This window comes from Mustela putorius, unplaced genomic scaffold (assembly GCF_011764305.1).
Source record: "Mustela putorius furo isolate JIRA1106 unplaced genomic scaffold, ASM1176430v1.1 tig00003972_pilon_pilon_pilon, whole genome shotgun sequence".
Classification (NCBI taxonomy): domain Eukaryota; kingdom Metazoa; phylum Chordata; class Mammalia; order Carnivora; family Mustelidae; genus Mustela; species Mustela putorius.
Window position 1 is genome coordinate 14,817,265 of NW_025422115.1, and position 20,856 is coordinate 14,838,120.

Here is a 20,856-nt window from a genome sequence, read left to right on the forward strand (position 1 = left end):
AAGTATATTTAGATTCATTTTGGAAATGAAAAGAAAGCTGCTTCAGTTGTTGTCAGCTTATGTACCGGGATGAAAAGCATTCTAATGTACCGGGATGAAAAGCATTCTGTAAAAAGGCCTTTTAATAAGTACAAAGTATGATTATTTTGTGAAACCTCCACATATGGTATAAGTCTCTTTCACATACCACATTTTTTATAATCTCATCTTTGCCATCATGTTTTTGGACTTTAAGTAGATGGTAGCAGAAATCCAGGACAGCAAAGCGCCGCTGTTGCCCAAGAAGTACAATGATCATACAGCCAGCCCAGTGGAGCCCGTCGCCAAAGCACTGCCTAGAAACAAGAAGGAACAAGTACAATGGGTAATCAACAAAAAAAATAATAAACTCTTCTCTAAGTTTGTGTCCAGAGGTCAATGACCAAGGAATCTACTTGCAACAGGCCAGCAAGGGAACGGTGAGCAGCAGATGTGTCTTTCTTTTTGATAAACATCTCTTTTGGGTTCCTCTGGCACATTCTTAACCATTTTTTAAGATCATGGACTCTTAAAGAAGAATGACTTTGGGAAGCTATGGACAACTCCTCGCCTCCTCCCCCTAGAAAAATGCATACCCAACTTGCCCAAGTTTCCATGGGTTCAGAGAACACCCTGAGTCACCTCCTGAGCATGAAGTAAGTACTTCCACTTAATGGCTTTAAAGCAGCTCAGCAAACTTTTAGTGAACTTCCAGAGGAATGCAGTCTTCTGTGTTAGCCTGCTCCCACTTCCCCATCCACTGAACACATACTTACTCGACTGTAAACTCGTGGGTTCCCACAGGAATACAATAGACAAACTGCATGGCACTCCAGAGTCTGTGAAACTCAACACACTCATCCACATGCATGACTCCATTGCTGGGCAGAGGCCCACGCCAGATGGGGTCATCCAGAAAGGTCCGGATCCGAGTCAGGATGACTTCAAACATAGACAGGCCACAGCAGAGACGCTCCTTTGTCAGCAAGTCCCCCTCTCTTGCTATTGCAATTTGCTGCACAAAGGACAGAACGTTATGAGCCGGGTAGGAGGGCTGCTAAAACCAAACTACCCAGATTTGTTTCTGACTTACTGGAAAACTATCTTAATTTGCAGAAGAGGATTTTTATAAATAAGCATCAACAACATAAATATATCAGCTATTACATAAAGGTCTTTGTAGCTTAAATATATTTCAGTCAAGGAGAACTGTCTAGTATAGTTATTCTTAACTGGGAGTGCTTTTGTCTCCAAAGGACATGTGGCAAGGTGTGGAGACATTTTTTGGTTATCATAGCTTGGGGTCAGGTGAGTGGCATCTAGTTGGTAGAGGCCAGGGATATTATGTTCTTTTTTTTTTTTTTCAAAATTTTTTCTTAAATTTTAATTCCAATATAGATAACATAGTGTTATATTTGTTTCAGGTGAACAATACAGTGATCCAAAAATTCCATGTACTACTCAGTGCTCATCAAGTATACTCCTAATACCCTTTACTTACTTCACACATCACCCCATCCAGTAACCATCCATTTGTTTGTTGTAGTTAAGGAATCTGGTTTTTTTAAAAAATTTTTTTTGTTCCTGTATTCATTTGTTTTATTTCTTAAATTCCACGTATGAGTGAAATCATATGGTATTTGTCTTTCTGACTGGCTTATTTCATTTAACATTATACGCTTGAGCACAATCCACATTGTTGGAAATGGCAATATTTCATTTTTCATGACTGAATAATATTCCATTTTGTGTGTGTGTGTGTGTGTGTGTGTAAACACATATATACCACATTTTCTTTATCCATTCATTTATCAATGGGCATGTGGGCTGTTTCCATAATCTACCTTTTATATAAATAATGTTGCAATAAACACGGGGGTGCATATAACATTTCAAATTAGTGTTTTGTATTCTTTGGGTAAATATCCAGTAGTATGATTACTGACTGGATCATATGATAATCCTACTTTTTAATTTATTAAGGAACCTCCGTATTAAGGAACTTCCAGAGTGGATCCACCAGTATGCATTCCCACCAATAGTGCAAAGTGTTCCTTTTCCTGGGCATCTATAGGAACACTTGTTTCTTGTGTTTGGGGCTTTTAGCCATTCTGACAGGTGTGAGATGATACCTGATTATAGTTTTGATTTGCATTTCCCTGATGAGGAGTGATGTTGAGCATCTTTTCAAGTGTCTATCTGGATGTCTTCTATAGAGAAATGTATGTTCATGTCTTCTGCCCATTTTTAATTGGATTGTTTTTTGGGGTTGAGTTGTATAAGTTATATATATTCAAGAATAAACCTTTATCAGATGTCACTTGCAAATATCTCCTCCAATTTAACCAGTTGTCTTTTGGTTTTGTTGGTTGTATCCTCTGTTATATGGAAGTTTTTACTTTGATGAAGTCCTAACAGATTATCTGTTTTGTTTTCCTTGCTTCAAAAGACATATCTAGAAAGATATTGTTATGGGCAACGTTAGAGAAATTACTGTATTCTGTTCTAGGATTTTTATGGATTGAGGTCTCACGGTGAAGTCTCTATGTTTGCATGTAGTTATCAAGTTTTCCCAACACCATTTGTTGAAGAGACTTTTTCCCATTTCATATTCTTTCCTCCTCTGTCAAAGATTAATTAACCACATAATTGTGGGATTGCTTCTCGTCTTCCTATTCGGCTCCACTGACCACCATTTTTCTGCTGGTACCATACTTTTTGATTAGTACAGCTTTGCAGCCTAACTTGTAATCTAGAACTGTGACACCTCCAACCTGGTTTTGCTTTCTCAAGATTGCTTTGGCTTCTTGGGAGTTTTTTGTGGTTCCATACAAATTTTAGGACTATTTGTTCTAGTTGTGAAAAATGCTCTTGGTACTTTGACAGGGATTGCATTAAATCTGTAGGTAGCTTTGGATAAAGGAAATTTAACAATATTTATTCTCCCAATCCATGAGCATGAAATACCTATCCATTTGTTTGTTATCATCTTCAATTTCTTTCAGCAATATTTTATAGTTCTCAGAGTACAGCTTTTTCAACTCCTTGGTTAAGTTTACTACTACATATCTTACTATTTTTGATACAACTGTAAATGGGACTGTTGTCTAAATTTCTCTTTCTGCTGCTTCATTAGTGTACAGAATGCAATGGATTTTTGTGCACTGATTTTGAATCCTGGGACTATACTGAATTCCTTTATCAGTTCTAGTCATTTTTTGGTGGGTGTCTTCAGGGTTTTATATATATAGTTATCATGTCCTCTGCAAACAATGAAAGTTTTACTTCTTCCTTACCAATCTGGATGTCCTTTCTTTTTGTTGTTTTGAGTGCTGTGGCTAGAACCGACAGTAACTATGTTGAATAAAAGTGATCAGAGTGTACATCCTATCTTACTCCTAACCTTAAGGGAAAAGGTCTGTTTTTTACAACTGAGTATGATGTTCACTGTGGGTTTTTCCATGTAAGACCTGTATTATATTGAAGTATGTTCCCTCTAAACATACTTTCTTGAAGGTTTTTATCATGAATGGATGTTGTACTTTATCAAATCCTTTTTCTGCACCTATTCGAACAATCATGTTTTTTCTTTTTCTTTTTTTTGGGGGGGGGCTGGGGCACAGGGAAGGGCAGAGGAAGGAGAGAGAATCTTAAGCAGGCTCCACAAAAACACGGAGCTTGACATGGGGCTTGAACTCACAACCCTAAGATCATAACCTGATCTGAAATCAAGAGTCGATGCTTAATGGATTAAGCCACCCAAGGTATCCCAATGATCATATGGTTTTTATCCAATTTTCTTATCGATGTATCACATTGACTGACCTGTGGATACTGAAACACTCTTTCATCCCAGGAATGAATCCCACATGATTGTGAATGACTTCTAATGTATTTGTTGGATTTGGTTTGCTAGTATTTTGTTGAGGACTTTTGCATCTATATTCATCAGAGATCTTGGCCTGTAGTTCCTTCTTTTTTTTTTGGTGGTATCTTTATCTAGTTTTGGTATCAGGGTGATGCTATCCTCATGCAATAAATCTGGAAGTTTCCTTTCTTTTTCTGTTTTTTGGAATAGTTTGAGAAGAACAGAGTTTGGTAAAATTTACTTGTAAAGTTGTCTGTTCTTGGACTTCTGTTTGTTGGGTTTTTGATTACTGATTCAATTTCATTGCTGGTAATTGGTCTGTTCAAATTTTCTGTTTCTTCCTGCTTCAGGTTTGGGAAGCTAAATATTTCTAGCAATTTATCTATTTCTTCAAGGTTGTCCATTTGTTGGAATATAATTTTTTTTAAAGATTTTTTTTTTAAGATTTTATTTATTTATTTGACAGAGATCACAAGTAGGCAGAGAGGCAGGCAGAGAGAGAGAGAGGAGGAAGCAGGCTCCCTGCTTGAGCAGAGAGCCCGATGAGGGGCTCGACCCCAGGACCCTGGGATCATGACCTGAGCCGAAGGCAGAGGCTTTAACCCACTGAGCCACCCAGGCACTCCTGGAATATAATTTTTCATAATATTCTCTTATAACTGTCTTTCTGTGGTATTGGTTGTGATTTCTCTTTTCTCATTTTTAAAAAAGATTTTATTTATTTATTTGACAGACAGAGATCACAAGTAGGCAGAGAGGCAGGCAGGCAGAGAGAGAGGAGGAAGCAGGCTCCCTGCTGAGCAGAAAGCCTGATCCCAGCACCCTGGGATCATGACCTGAGCTAAAGGGAGAGGCTTTAACCCACTGAGCCACCCAGGAGCCCCTTTCATTTCTAATATTTATTTGAGTATTCCCTCTCTTCTTTTTTGAAAATGAATGGTTTTAAAATGAAAGGCTAAAGGTTTATCAATTTTGATTTTTTCAAGGAACAAGCTCCTGGTTTCAGATTCATTACATTATATATATTTTAGATTCTATCTCATTTATTTCTGCTCTAATATTCATTCCTTCCTTTCTTCTGCTGGTTTTGGGTTTTGATAGCTGTTCTTTCACTAGCTCTTTTAGATGTAAGGTTAGGTTGTCTGGGGCTGTTTTTGCTTCTTGAGGTAAGCCTACATTGCTATAAACTTCCTTCTTAGAACCACCCTTGTTGCATCCCTAAGACTTTGAACTATTGTTTTCATTTTCATTTGTTACCATGTAATTTTTTATTTCCTTTTTGATTTCTTGTTTGACCTATTTATTGTTTAGTAGCATGTTATTTGTGATCTTTCCAGATTTTCTCCTGTGGCTGACTTCTAGTTTCATAGTGTTGTGGTCAGAAAAGATGTATGGCATGACTTCAATCTTTTATAATTTGTTAAGACTTGTTTTGTGGGCTAATATGTGATCTATTCTGGAGGATGTCTTGTGTGCACTTGAGTGTGTATGCTGCTGTTTTAGGAGGGATGTTCTGAATATATGTTATATACTTTAGTGTGTTATTCAAAGCCACTGCTTCCTTGTTGATTTTGTTTGACGTCCACTGATAAGTGGGGTGTTAAATTCCCCTAATATTATTGTATTATTGCCAGTTACTCACTTTATGTTTGTTATTAACTCCTTTATGTATTTGGGTGCTTTCATATTAGGGGCATAAGTATTTACAATTGTTTTATCTTCTTGTTGGATTGTTCTTTTTATGATTTATACAGTGCCTTTCTATATCTTGTGACAGAATTGTTTTAAAGTCTGTTTTGTCCACTACAAGTATTGCTACCCTGGCTTTACCCTCACATCCATTTGCAGGATAAATGTTTCTCCATGCCCTCACTTTCAATCTACATGTGTCTTTAGGTCTGAAATGAGTCTCTTGTAGGCAGCACATAGATGGGTCTTTTTTTTTTTTTTTTAATTCATTCCATCGCCCTATATCTTTTTATAAATCTAAAAAAATATATATATATTTATTTATTTGACAGACAGAGATCACAAGTAGGCAGAGGGGCAGGCAGAAAGGGGGGGGGGAGCAGGCTCCCTGCTGAGCAGAGAGCCCGACGTGGTTTACAAATTTTTTTTAAGATTTTTATCACCCTATATCTTTTGATTGGAGACTTTATACATTTACATTCAAAGTAATTATTCATATATGTGTATTTATTGCCAATTTGGTACTTGTCTTGTGGTTGTTTTTGTAGTTTATCTCTGTATCTTTCTTCTCTTGCTCTCTTCTCTCAGTTTGCCAGCTTTCTTTATAAATTTACTTTGATTCATTTCTGTTTATTTTTTTGCCTGTGTGATACTGGTTTTTGATTTGTGGTTAACATTAGGTTTGTATTTAACATCTTCTGCATATTGCAATCTATATTAAGATGATGTTCGCTTCAGTTTGAACCCATTTTTTACTTCTTCCCCCCATATTTTAGGTATATGGTATCATACTTGACATTCTTTTATTTTGTATGTCCTGGGACTTTTATGGATATGTTTATTTTTATTGTTTTTGTGCTTCCAATTTTTCTTAGTCTTAATTATGGTTTTTCCTTCCTACTCAAAGAATCCCCTTTAACATTTCTAGTAGGGCTGGTTTAGTGGTCATAAATTCCTTTAACTTGTGTTTTTGTGAGAAACTTTTATTCTCTCCTTCTATTCTGAATGATAGCCTTATGAACAGGGTATTCTTGGCTGATTTTTTCCTTTCAGTATGATGAATCTATAGATCATCCCACTCCTTTCTGTTCTTCGAAATTTCTGCTGAAGAATCCTGATACTTTCATTTGGTTTCCCTTGTACATAACAGTTTTCGCTTTCTGCTTTTAAAATTCTCTATCACTACTTTTTGCCATTTTAATTACTATGTGTCTTGGTGTGGACATCCTTGGGTAGATTTCGTTGGTGGCTCTCCGTGACTCCTGGATCTGGACTTCTCTTTCCTTTCCCAGATTTGGGAAGTTTTCATCTATTATTTCTTCAAATAAATTTTCTGCCCCCCTTCTCTCCCTTCTTCTGGGATCCCTAATAATACAAATGTTGTTATACTTGATCATGTTGCTGTGTTCCCTACATCAAATCTCATTCTGCATAATTTTATTTCTCTCACCTGCTCAGCTTGACTATTTTATATTTCTCTGTCCTGCAGCTCACTGGTACGTTCTTCTGCTCTTCTAACCTTCTATTTATTCCAGCTAGTGTATTTTTAATTTTATTTATTGTGTTCTTTATCTCTGATCAGTTCTCTTTGTTGTTGTTAAGGGTCTCATTGATGTGTTCCACTCTTTTTAAACCCAATGAGTATCTTTATAAGGTTACTTTAAATTCTCTATCAGGCGCATTACTGATCTCCATTTGCTTAGGTCTCTCGTGGGTTTTTTCCCCCCTATTCTTTCATTTGGGACATATTCCTCTCTCTCTTCATTTTCTTTAACTCTCTGTGTCTGTTTCTAAGTGCTGGGAAATTCAGCTATGTCTCCTGCTCTTGAAAGTAGTGGCCTTATGAAGAAGGTCTCTGCTATGCAGTGTTCCCTGTTCACCAGAACCTAGCACTTCAGGGGTATCTCCTCTATGTGTTGTGTATGTCCTGCTGTTGTGGCAGAGCTGCTTTTTCCTTCAGTCTAATTGTCTTCAGTGGCTCTCTCTGTCTGTTATGGGGAGTACTTGGTCCCTGTGTTGTTAGTGGGCTAGTCTCGCACCACCTACAGATTGAATTGAGTCAGACTAGGCGTTTGCCAGAGATGCAGTAGCACCAAACTTTCCCTGTGTTGTCCCCTGAACTTTTGTTGGTGGGCAGAGCTTGCAGACAGACCAGTTGTCTGCCCCAACCCACTGCTGGGCCCTCTGTCTGACTGATGTGTGTGGTTATCTTTTTCTCTCTGCAGGGTAAGAGTCACTTGGAAGTGGTGCTGGCCCCTGTTAAGGCGCTTGCATACTGCCAGGCTGTGGCACCCCCCAGATGAGCTCTGGCCAAGGTGTACTGAGGGGCAGAGCTGCAATGGTGAGCAGTGGGGGACCCTGGTATGGTGGTGTTAGCAAAGTTTGTGCAGCACCAATCCTCTGCAGGATGGTTCTTCCTGAGACAGGAGTGAGGCATATTTGTCTAAAGGGTGCAGATCTGTTGTAGCATAGCACAGGGGAGTGGGGCAGCAGTGTTAGCAAGTGAGGTAGTTGAGTGTCAGCATGGTGCTGGTTATTGCAGGAGGCCATGTGTTTATGCTGGGGGGCAGGGGATGGACATGGCACCTGCTGCTCCTTTGTTCCTGGAGAAGTCTCTCAAGGATTTCTGTTTTGCATGACAGTTCTGAAATAAGTAAACTACTCTCCTTTTCATTTGCCCCAGGCGGTTTTTCAAACTGCTGCTTCTAAGTTATGTCTCCATAAGGCTGCTGTACCAAAGACATGGCTAATCACCCTACAATTCATAGGAAAATCCCCACAATAAAAAATAACTGGTCTTGGGACGTCTGGGTGGCTCAGTTGGTTAAGCAGCTGCCTTCGGCTCAGGTCATGATCCCAGCGTCCTGGGATCGAGTCCCACATCGGGCTCCTTGCTCAGCGGGGAGCCTGCTTCTCCCTCTGCCTCTGCCTGCCATTCTGTCTGCCTGTGCTCGCTCTCCCCCCCCCCCTCTCTGATTAATAAATAAAATTAAAAAAAACAAAAAACAAACAAAAAAAAAAAACTGGTCCAAACTGAGGACAGTACTGCATCTGAGAAACCCTGATTTAGCTTAATTTGATATAAAATCATGGACCTGTACCCTGATATCTTGCCTCCTGTATGAGACTCCCACTTTTTTCTGTTATTAAAAACTGTGGGGGTGCCTGGGTGGCTCAGTGGGTTATAGCTTCTGCCTTCGGCTCGGGTCATGATCCCAGGGTCCTGGGATCGAGCTCTGCATTGGGCTATCTGCTCAGCAGGGAGCCTGCTTCCCCTTTCCTCTCTGCCTGCCTCTCTACCTACTTGTGATCTCTGTCTGTCAAATAAATAAATAAAAACAATATTAAAAAAAAAAAAACTATGAAAAAGTCTTCTTCATGAAGAGATAGACAACAAAAACAAGTAACATCTATTGTGTACGTCTTCTGTGCCAGATAATATTCTAAGCCCTTTGTACATGTTAGTGCATTCAAAATTCCCAACCACCCTGTGACGAGGTCTTGTTATGAACTCCACTGGAGACACTGAGGCCCAAGAAGGCCCACCGAACTTCATGATGCCTTCCAGGGAGGGTCACCCAGAGCCTGTAATCTGAAGCTTCAGCCCCAGGCCTGATGTGGACAACAAACTTGCAGCAGTGACAGCTGTCACAGTATGCATTACCTGAGGGGTCCCCAGTCTTTCAATCAGAGGGACAAGATGCAGTGGTGCATACTTTGATTCCAGTCTTTTCATTTTGGCATCAAGTCTCTCTCCCTCTGCAGTGGAAAAAATATTTTAATTTCTGCATTTTTATTTTAATTTTTTGCATGAAGAACGATTGCTGAAGTTTAATTTTGTCAAAGAAACAAATGAAAGATTTCTTAAGTTAACATTATATATAGAGATTCTCTCTGAACATTACAGAATTGGCTTATTTTAATTCAAAACGATAAGACTGACTTTCTGTTCAATATTCATTTTTTGAAACATAAAAATTCCAAATGTAATCAAAATAAGAGAATAGTACAAAACCCTCTGTACCCATCCGCTGCATGAGTATCAACTCATGACATTCTTGTTTCATAGATACTCAACCATTATGAAACAACAGGATAGTAGCTATTCTGAAGCACATCCAAGACTTATCTTTTCAGCCTTTAATACTTCAATTATTCAGTATTAATCTAACCATGTTGCTTACCAATTACCTCCAGTTATGATGGAACAGGCACTGAAACTCAAACAAAACTGGCACTAAGTTCTCTGGTCACAAGGACTAAGTGTCACCACTACAAAGGTTAGTCTGCACTCCCTGGTAAGAGATACACAGACTTACCTTTCACGTGGACTCTCGGCAGGATGTTCTGAAATGGGGCTGCGTGCAAGAGGTCACACACTTCTTCTAAAGACTAGACCAAAAGAAGAGGACTGCATTAGGACATTTACCTCATCCAAAGACAGATAAGCTGTGCTGAAAACAAGATCTCTATTTGCCATTTAGTGTAAAACAAATACTCTAAGTGGCACCATGCAGTAGAATTCTCTGGGATGATGGAAATGTTTTCTGTTTGTGTTATACACTGAAATGTTACCAGCCACATATGGCTAGTATACCTGAATAACTGAATTTAAATTGTATTTACTTTTAATTAATTTAAATATAGACATGAGTAAAAACCAGTGTTGAATACTGAAAACAATGGCCTTTGTTTTCTAGGATTTACCAGTCTGGCAGCCCTGATCTGCTAATTTGCTACTAGCCTCTTAAGAAGTTTGTAACTTAGTTATAACAGTTTACAACAATATACTACTACATAGACAGGAGGAAGGGTAATTCCTCTGTGAACAGCACTAGACGCAGAAGGCAAGGCAGCATCACCTTTGTACACAAACGAAGTTCTGAGCAGTCACTCTGAACCTGCTTTTGGATCACAACACCTCTAAAGACTTGGTAATAAAAACCCTGCAGAATATCGCTGTGTAAAGGGCAAGTTTACCTCTGATATCACAGGGGTTACAGAACTCCTAAAAACTTACCAAAAACCCAAATGTAGTCAAGAACAGGGTATTTTGCAGACTCAGAGGCTCTTAAACTATAGAGAAGGGCCCTGAAGACTGGTGTGTTCCCCATGGGGCTGGTAGAAGATATGAATGAGTTCTCTCACGCCTCCTACTCTATAGCCATCCTGAAATCTTATAATCCCACAGTAATAAGACAAATTTCTTTTTTTTTTTTTTAAGATTTTATTTATTCATTTGACCGACAGAGACAAGTAGGCAGAGACAGGCAGAGAGAGAGGGGGTGAAGCAGGCTCCCCACCAAGCAGAGAGCCCAATGCAGGGCTCGATCCCAGGATCCTGGGATCATGACCTGAGCTGAAGGCAGAGGCTTTAACCCACTGAGCCACCGAGGCACCCCAATAAGACAAATTTCTAAACAAAGAAACTGTTTTCAGAAAGTCAAGACATATATCAAATGATGGTATTTTTCCTTCTGAAAATTTCCCTGAATTATGGCAAAGCTAAGACCAAGAAGGGGAAGAGAAGACTTTTTGTACTTACCAAGTGAGGCTCCTATTGTCACAAAACATAAATCTAGTGCAGCTGCCCCTTGTTCCACCTCCAGAAGGAGATGTATCCCTCCGTACCATGTCTCTGTTCCTGAGGCCAGCAGCAAAGCATGAACTCCCCCATGCAGAATATATGTAGTAGAAGCTACCTCTAGACCAGTGTACCCAGGTCCTGTTCCCCTGGGCCTTCTATTCTAGGTGAGGACGATGTTGGGGGAGGAGAGAGGAACAAGCTAAAAAAGGGGACAAGATGAGATGATGATTCTGTGTCATGCAAACACATTAGAGGGCGATATCAATGGAATTCTATGCAGCTACAAAAAGGATAAGGAATGTCACCACTTCCTAATGTACAATGATCTCCAGGATGTATTTACTGTTGAGTGAAAAAAGCAACCTGGAGAGGAATGAATGCTGGCCTGCACCAACAGAGTGTGAAAGGTGGGTGACTGACTGCCAGAAATTGATCAGGCGAATGGATGACAGGTGGGAGCCTTGGTTAAGAAATGACAGCTGCCAAGCAGGAATGCTGGGGCAGAGCACACAAGAGAGCTCTGCAGGCAGTTCAAGGAGCCTACAGGCCAGCAAAACCACTCAAGTGGGGAAGGGTACATCCAACTGTGCTGCTTCCTGGTTCTGTTACCAATGAGCTCAAATTTTTGCCCCCAAACCAAACCAGAAAAATTGAGAATAGTTACAAAAACCAGCATTTAAAACAAGCAATTGACACTATACTAAAATAAAAAGTTTATTAAACACACACATACATAAACTAAAAACAAACAAACTAACCCTAAAACCCAAACAAACAAACAAAAAACCCCAACTACATTATCAAACTTTCTGGGCTAGTTTTTAGAAGTTTTTAAATTTAAATCCCATTTAGTTAGGGATGCCTGGGTGGCTCAGTTGGTTAAGCGTCTGCCTTTGGCTCAGGTCATGATCCCGGGGTCCTGGGATTGAGCCCCGCATCAGGCTCCCTGCTCAACAGGGAGTCTGCTTTTCCCTCTCTCTCTCCCTCTGCCCCTCCTCTACTTGTTCTCTCACTTTCTGTCTAATAACATCTTAAAAACAAATAAATAAATCCAATTTAGGGGACATACAGTGTATTACTCGTTTCAGGGGTAGAATTTAGTGATTCAGCAGTTGCATATAACACCCGTGCTCATTACATCAAGTGCCCTCCTTAATGTCCATCACCCAGTTACCCAATTCCCCCACCTCCTTTCCAGCAACCCTGTTTGCTTCCTCGAGTTAAAAGTCTCTTATGGGTTTGCCTCCCTCTTGTTCTTATCTTATTTTTCCTTCCCTTCCCTTATCTCTTTTGTCCCTTAAACTCCACATATGAGTGAAATCATCTGATATTTGTCTTTCTCTGACTGACTTATTTTGCTCAGTATAATACCCTCTAGTTCCATCCATGTCATTGCAAATGGCAAGATTTCATTCTTTTTGTTGGCTGCATAATGTTCCTGTGTGTGTGTGTGTGTGTGTGTGTGTGTGTACTTTTTTATACCAGGCTAGGTTTGTAGGGAGCAGAATTTGAAAAGCAAAATTAAACAAATTTCTTCAGAAAGTTAAATGTATCCACACAATGCACGGATTTGGTAAGATCAACATTTTTGGCTACTGAATCCAATCCTGGCACTGGCTGGGGCCACTACTGCGCAATAGCATGGTCAGGCCCGTGGGCCGGCACATGCTTGCTGCCCTGGCAGCTGGGTCACAGTTACCACACTTTTCTAACGTGACAGTCTGATTTACCCCGATTATCTCCAGTCATAATAGTGGGAACCCACACAAATACCAAAACATACTACCACCTTCCTCAGAGAGTCCAAAATAAGCACCAAGAACAGATCAATGTCTGGAGTCTTCAAAACTGTACTTGGGTTTGATGGGATTTGGGCATAACCACATGAGATGGAGTGAGAATAGCCATGCCGTCTTCAACCTTGGGAAGTTTCACACTGATGGGTCTACAGGAAATAGCACCTCCTACTTCCAAAAGGACAAAAGCAACACCACAGAATTCCAATCTGGGGCCAGGTCTGCTGCCCAACACAGAAAGTTTGGCTTCTCACCACTTGCACAAGATGCATGGACAAGGGAATCCAGAGAAAGGAGAAGTGAAGGGGTGACAGTGAGCAGAGGGCGTGAGGAGGGGTGGTGACAGGCATTCCTTTGAAGCAGGGCCACTGCTTCCATAAGAGAGTAATACATGATGCTCACTATGCCTCAGGCATGGGCCCTGGAATCTGCTGCACTCAACTCGGATGTAGATGATGCTCTTTTCATTCAGTTTCAGAAATATTCACACACTCATAAGCCAAAGTTTGCTCTCAAATCAACTGACAAATTTATAACATTTTTAAAAAAAGATTTTGTTGGGCGCCTGGGTGGCTCAGTGGGTTGAGCCTCTGCCTTTGGCTCAGGTCATGATCTCAGGGTCCTGGGATCGAGTCCCACATCCGGCTCTCTGCTTGACAGGGAGCCTGCTTCCTCCTCTCTCTCTGCCTACTTGTGATCTCTGTCTATCAAATAAATAAATAAAATATTTTTAAAAAAATAAAAAAGATTTTGTTAATTTATTTCTTTGTCAGAGACAGAGAGAGAGTGAGAGCGCACAAGCAGGCAGAGAGGCAGGCAGAGGCGGAGAGAGAAGCAGGCTCCCTGCTGAGCAAGAAGCCCGATGCGGGACTTGATCCCAGGACCCTGGAATCATGACCTGAGCCGAAGGCAGCAGCTTAGCCAACTGAGCCACCCAGGTGTCCCAAAAAATTTGTAACATTTTATAACATTTTTCCTAGGTGCCCAGTACTGTCCTTACCACTCAAAGGAGCCAGGCACAAGAGTATTCACCTAAGACACAAGCCTGGTTCCAGAAGGGAGAAGATGAGGGGGATCTGTGTGCTAGAGACCCAATACTCACCAGGCCCCCAAGGCCTAGAGGATCCCTTCACTGATGAGACCAATTCCCACTGAATGGTGGTGAGGTCTTTAAGAGTACTACACGACTCTCACAAGGGATTTGCTTTTCTTGAGAGATATGTTAACAGGCATAATTCAAGGAACCAGAGAGCAAGGATCACACTGGTTCAAGATCCCTCTTTTTCTAAGTTTCTAATACAGCATCACACTCCACCCTAAAGCCAAGGAGTGTCCAATTGTTGACCTGACAATGAGTGTACACTGTTCCTCTGAGCTGATGAGAGAGAAGTTCTGCCCTTCTAGCATTGAACCTCTATGGTTCTATGATTCTTTTATGTCCATACAAGGATCCTTGACATCTTCTATTTTGTAGGTGAAGAAAAGCTTTTGATAGTTTATTTCCTAAAAGCACAGCTAAACCAGAGGAAAAACCAGCCTTCTATGGTTCCCTGCCATTAAGTGAATTCCATAAGCCAGTCCTCCCTCAGTAAAATTTGGGGCTTCCTGCCATAACCCAAAACCAGGGACTAAAAGGCACCTTTAGACTTAGACACATATGGACAAGAAAATTTCACTTTATGTTGCATGTTCAGGAAAAGTCAGTACATTAAGGGAATCTTCCTATAATAAATATTTAAAATTCATGATAAGAGATTATGATTTAAAGTAATTCTTCATGGGGTGCTTGGGTGGCTCAGTCAGTTAAGTGTCTAGCTTCAGCTCAGGTCACGATCCTGGGATCAAGCCCCACATCAGGATCCCTGCTCCGTGAATCTGCTTCTCCCTCTCCCTCTGCCCTTCCACCCTGATCATGCCCTACTCCTCCCCTCTCAAATAAATAAATAACATCTAAAAAAAAAAATAAATAAAGCAACTCTTCCTAACTTTTCTGGTTGTTAAGAATTCACAAATATTGGGGCACCTGGCAGGCTCAGTTGGTTAAGCCTCCAATTTAGTTTTGGCTCAGGTCATGATCTCAGAACCATGGGACTGAGCCCTGTGTTGGACTCTGCTCTCAGCAGGGAGTCTGCTTCTCTCTCTCTCTCTTTCTGCCCCTCCCCCTAGTCATATGTGCTCTCTCTCTAAAATAAATAAATCTTTTTAAAAAAAATTCACAGATAGTGCAATAGAAGATTCAGTTCTCCCTAATGTCCCTGGAGCAAGGCTGGCCTGGATGTCAGCTGCTTGCTGGCCCGACAGCCAGCCTGCCTGCTCTTTGCAGGGCTGCTCAGCCCACCCTGTGACTTTGGTGGGTCCTCCACCTCGTGTTGTCACTCCTGCTGTGGGAGAGCGTGGAACATGAGGGGCTGTTCACTCAGAGTCCATGCTGACTTGCAGATGGCCTAGGGTGCCCTCTCACTGTTACCATGTGGAAAGGGTCTACCCAGGATCACAGCAACAGAGGGGAAAGCCAAAAGATCCAGGTCCCGATGGGAGGCCATGAGCTCCCAGAGGTATCCACATCCAACCTTGGACTACCTGACAACATATATCTATATATCTATATCTATATCTGTATTTTTGTAATTGGATGTAAAGTGGCCAATCCAGTAGCTTGGCCCCTAGAAACATGGCAGTCTGAATGCCATACCCTGATAGGCATATGGGCACCATGGTCCCAGTCACTGCGAAACATGACCCCGTCCACGTCAAGCTCCCAGGGCTCTGAAGAAAGGAGAGTGTGTTAAGAAGCAACACAGCAGAAGATTTTCCCAAATAGGTCTAAAGACAATAACCAATTAACACTGAAATGCCAATATGCTTCTTCAATACATTTGGCAAGCTGATACTGATACTCTGAACTTTCAGAGCAGAGCAAAGATATATGGAGATACAATATACTCTTGAAGAATATGGTAAGGAAACGCGTCCTGTCAGTGAGTAAGACTTAAGTTAGAGCTATACGTCACATGTTTTTTAGCTGGAGCAAATAGTATATAAGAAAACATTCCACAGGGCTCACATAGTAAAGCATTCTTAAACGATGAATTATCTTGCATTTTTGTTTTTTAGTTATAGGAAACAAATTCAAATTAAAATCTAAATAGTCACACACACAAAAAGAATGGTGCTTTACCCTCATTAAATAACCCTAGTAAATCTGGCCTCTAGAAAAATGCCTTTTTTAGGCACCTGTGGGGAATGACTCTGCGTGGCCTGGGGTTTGGCTGGGCTGAGCACTCACCAGGCTTTGCTCGATGAGCAGGCAGAAGAGGACAGCATTGCCCACTTCCCGCAGGTTTTGGAAGCACACGGTCTTCAGCTCCGCATACTCAACAATGTCCTTCAGCTGGTGGTGGAAGAACTCTAGGATGCCTGTGGTATCAGAGAGTGAGTAGAGAGACTGAGGGGGTTGGAGGCACAGTCTGCGGTCTACAACTAGGAGCACTCGTGCTGGCCATGAAACATCCTCAGACACGGCCACTGTGCCTGCTATGAAGATGGCCACGTGTCCCCTGACCCCGACATCTTTCTTGTTTGTCCATCACCGAGGCCTTGGGCCTTGGCTCCAAAGCCTCCATCTCTATCAACCCTGTATCTTCGGAGGAAGCACCACATTACAAAAATAAAGGAAAAAGACCACATCTCCAGCAGAAACGGAAAGGGCTTTGAAAAATTCAGTATCCCCTCACAGGCACAGAAGGGAACATACTTAATCTGATACACGGCATCTATAAAAAACCTGCAAGTAATGTCATACTCAGTGGTAAAACCTGCATACTTTCTCCCTGAGCTCCAGAGCAAGACAACACATTTTCTTCACTGTTCTAGAGATCCTGCACATCGTAAAGGGCACAGCAAGACCAGGCATAAAAGCTGGAGAGAAAGTGAATATTCCTTAATTTTGATCTATACATTCAAATGACGACCCAGTGAAAAATCCACAAACTGACCCCAGAATTTATGTAGTCATGCAGAAGACATAGAATAGCCAAAACAACTCAAAGAAGAACAAAGTTAGAGACTTAACAGGTTTCAAACTCCTCAGGCCAACATGCCTGGTCCCAACTGCCATTTTGCAAGGACAACCAGGGCAGTTGACCCAGCAGATGAGTTTCCTGCCCCTCTCTGGTTGGTGATCTTCAAGGTCCCGGTGCTGTCCAGGAGTCAAGGTCTCCCAGTGTTCAGAGCCCCATCATGTAGCTGACCAAGGGTGCTGCCTCCCCACTACCAGCTTCCTCCCTCAAATGTGGTAATTCCAGCACACCTGCTCCCTGATGGAAGGCTGGTTTGTTTCTTCTACTGGAAACTGATTAATCAGACTTTGATTAGATTCCTGGCTTCCTCCCACCCAGGCAAAGCAGATCCTATCCTTACCAGTAAATTTCGACTTGATTTCCTACATTGGGGTTTGACCTCTCATGCTGTTCCCTCCATGCTGCGCCCCCATGGAGGTGCCACACTCACCAGGAGAGCCATACTCATGCCGGGGCAGGCGGCAGATCTTGGGCATCACCTCCATCAGTGTCTTCACGTACTGCAGGATTGTGCCTTGCAGCTGCAGGAGAGAGAGGCTGACATCATTGTCCCAGAGGTTGTGAGTGGTGCATGGGGCTTGTAAAAAGGAGTCTGTTTGTAAAACACACAGCAATGAGCAGGACTGAAAATCACGTTGGCTGGGAAAGGAAATCCTATCCACAGAACGAAAACAACTGCCACCAGGGTGACTTAACAAGACTAACTAAATGCATGTTCTAAAACACGATTCCCCAGGGCGTACCTGGGTGACTCAGTAGGTTGGGGCCTCTGCCTTTGGCTCAGGTTATGATCCCAGGGTCCTGAGATAGAGCCCCACATCGGGCTCTCTGCTCAGCATGGAGCCTGCTTCCTCCTCTCTCTCTGCCTGCCTCTCTGCCTACTTGTGATCTCTATCAAATAAATAAATAAAATCTTAAAAAAATAAAACACAATTCCCCTTTCAGGAGGCAAATGGTGTGAGCTGTGACAGTGGGAAGGCAAGGGACTCCAACTTTGGTGAGCACAGTGGCTCTGGGGAAGCAACATCCTCATGGGGTGGTTCCTGTATTCTTCTGCTCGATTTGGTGCAGCTCCAACACTGGACTCTGTCACCTCATGCGCCTAACAGCTTCCAAGTTATGTGTTTTGGGGCAAAGGCTCTAGAGACTGAGTGGGTCATGTAGTCATGGCTGTGTCAAAAGACCCGACTTTTATATATTCTAATTGATTTTTGATCCAAAATGATCGTATATTTTGTCAACTTCTGAGAATTCTGTCAACTTCTGCTTTACATTGTTAATAATCGTATCATCTCCTTGAGGATTGCCAGTTTTATCTATGTGGCCAAAAATTCAGCTTTAAGTATGGAAAAGACCTGAAGAATCTTAAAGAAATGGGCTCAACCACAGAAAGACAATTAAAATAGGGGCACCTGGGTGGCTCAGTCAGTTAAGCATCTGCCTTTGGCTCAGGATCTTGGGGTCCTGGGATCAAGTCCTGCTCTGGGCTCCCTGCTCAGCAGGAGTCTGCTTCTCCCTTTCCCTTTGACCTTCCCCCTGCTCATGTCTTTCTCAAATAAATAAATAAAATCTTTTAAAAAATGACTAAAATAATGGAAAAAGATTAAAAATTAAGATTTTTATGAAGTTCTCAGTTAACAGAAATAATACATAGAAAACTAAATCTATGTAGTCTACAAACATCATTTTCTCACTCTCTTTCCAAAAAGACTTAAGTAAAAGACTTGTAAACATAACTTCTGACCTCAAGTTACAAAGATGAATGTCTAACCCTTTATTCACAGTTTAATCCCTGGCACCCAGGAAAGGGGCATATACCCTGTAAGGGGGTAGGGAAGGCTACTTCTTCATATAAAGGCCACATTTTCTTCTTCTTCTTCTTCTTTTTTTTTTTTTTAAGATTTTATTTATTTATTTGTCAGGGATAGAGGGAGAGAGAGCGAGCGAGCACAGGCAGACAGAGAGGCAGGCGCAGAGGCAGAGGGAGAAGCAGGCTCCCTGCCGAGCAAGGAGCCCGATGTGGGACTCGATCCCAGGACGCTGAGATCATGACCTGAGCCGAAGGCAGCCGCTTAACCAACTGAGCCACCCAGGCGTCCCAAGGCCACATTTTCTTATAAGGAAATGTCTATTTGGGCACTTAGCTTTTTCTATGAATTACTTAAAATGGACCGGGCTTTTCCACCCCAGTGAATTCAAGGCTGTGTGAGATGCTGTTTTTTTTTTTTTTTTTTTTTTTTTTTGTAATAAAAGCTTCATATATGGTCTTACCTGTTCCTAGCATAGAGCTCCTAAAACCCTTCAAATTATCCTAAAAGAGCTTCTTAAAGGTGTCTCTTGTTATGTTAATGAGGTGACCATTGGAAAGCACCTACCCATGGGGGCTGGTTGCCAGAAGAACCAACCCCATGGTAAGATTTGGGACTTTTAATCCCACCCCTAGACCTCTGGGGATGGGGAAGGGGCTAGAGGTTCATTCAGTCACCAAAGGCCAATGATTTAATCAGTCCTGCCTATGTAGTGAAACTCCCTTAAAAACCTAATAGGGTGGGGTTTGGAGAGCTTACAAGTTGGGGAACCAGAACAGTTCCAAAAGTCACCTTGAGGGTACCCAAACTGCACGAGGACAAAAGTTCCTTATTCGGGACCTCTAGCTATGTAGGTCTTCACCTGACTGTTGATTTGTATGCTTTGTAATAAACTGGTAATCTAGTGAGTAAACTGGTCTCCTGAGTTTGTGAGCTGCCCTAGCAGTTAACTGAACCCAAGAAGGGGGCTGCAGAAACCTCGGATTTATAGCCAGTGGGTCAGAGGCACAGGTGACAAATTATATTAAGAGATTGAATGAGGGTGGGCGTGGGGCAGTGTGGGTAAAAGCCCTTGAACTGTGCAATCTGATGCCACCTCCAGGTAGACAGTGCTAAAATTGAGTTGAACTGCAGGACACCCAACTGATATCCAAGAATTGCTCAGTGGAGTGTTTGAATCCTTTATTCCCCTCCTCACAGGACATTTGGGTGCAGAACCCTTCACCATGTAAAGGAAGTCCATGGAAGGAAACGTACCAGGCTCTTCACCACCTTCAGTAGCTCCTCCATGACCACGGCAATACCCTGGTAGCCGAGCAGCCGGCAGATGACCTGGAAGTGAGGAGGCCCCACGAAGTTCCGGTAGCTGCCATAAATGCTAGAGTACGCCAAGTTCAAAGCCTGGGGGATAAAGAATGTAAGTGCTTCATGAAGTCTCCAGTGTTCTCCATATGCTTACTGTGCCCATAAGATGAAGAACTGCTGCACCCAAGATCCAGTCACTATACATACCCTTAAGGCGGAGAACACCAGGGAATTTGTTAGACTCCCCCTTACTGGTATTTACGTCTTCAACATAAAGACATGACTAGCAAGCTTGTTAAAACAGAAAGAAAACCAATTTCAAAGATTTATCAAACTGCCAGTTCTACAGAAGCCATTTTGAGATCCTGGAAAGAGAGACAAGCACATCCTCACTGCTACCTCCTCAGAGCTGCGCCCAGTCTCCAGAGGACAGAGTACAACAGAGCAGTGGAAACTGTCTTCTCAGGGACACACATGGAGCTGGAGACAGAGGCTCCCACAAGGCGAGCAGGTGACAAAGGCAATCAGGGTGGTCTCCGGTAGGAGGGCGCCTCCAAGCTTATCTAAGGACATGGTGCACACTCAGCAGGAGGATGCCTAACAAGTATTCAGTGCTGTGTGTTTCCCTATGGGCACTTATTCAGCTGCATCCCACAAATTCTGATAGATTTAGATTTCATTTCCTTAGGTGTCTTTTTAAAAAATT

General features: G+C 41.9%; 1 protein-coding gene across 1 annotated transcript in view; it reads right to left on the minus strand.

Moving 5' to 3' along the window:
• Positions 1 to 20,856, minus strand: part of CYFIP1 (cytoplasmic FMR1 interacting protein 1) — a 126,725-nt gene that overhangs the window by 3,163 nt on the left and 102,706 nt on the right. Inside the window, exons 24-30 of the mRNA XM_013059421.2 lie at positions 20,103 to 20,246; positions 17,468 to 17,558; positions 16,245 to 16,375; positions 9,895 to 9,967; positions 9,240 to 9,334; positions 795 to 1,033; positions 188 to 335 (exon numbers count right to left, since the gene is read on the minus strand). Coding sequence (XP_012914875.1) covers positions 188 to 335; positions 795 to 1,033; positions 9,240 to 9,334; positions 9,895 to 9,967; positions 16,245 to 16,375; positions 17,468 to 17,558; positions 20,103 to 20,246 — 921 coding nt within the window. The remainder of the gene's footprint in view (positions 1 to 187; positions 336 to 794; positions 1,034 to 9,239; positions 9,335 to 9,894; positions 9,968 to 16,244; positions 16,376 to 17,467; positions 17,559 to 20,102; positions 20,247 to 20,856) is intronic.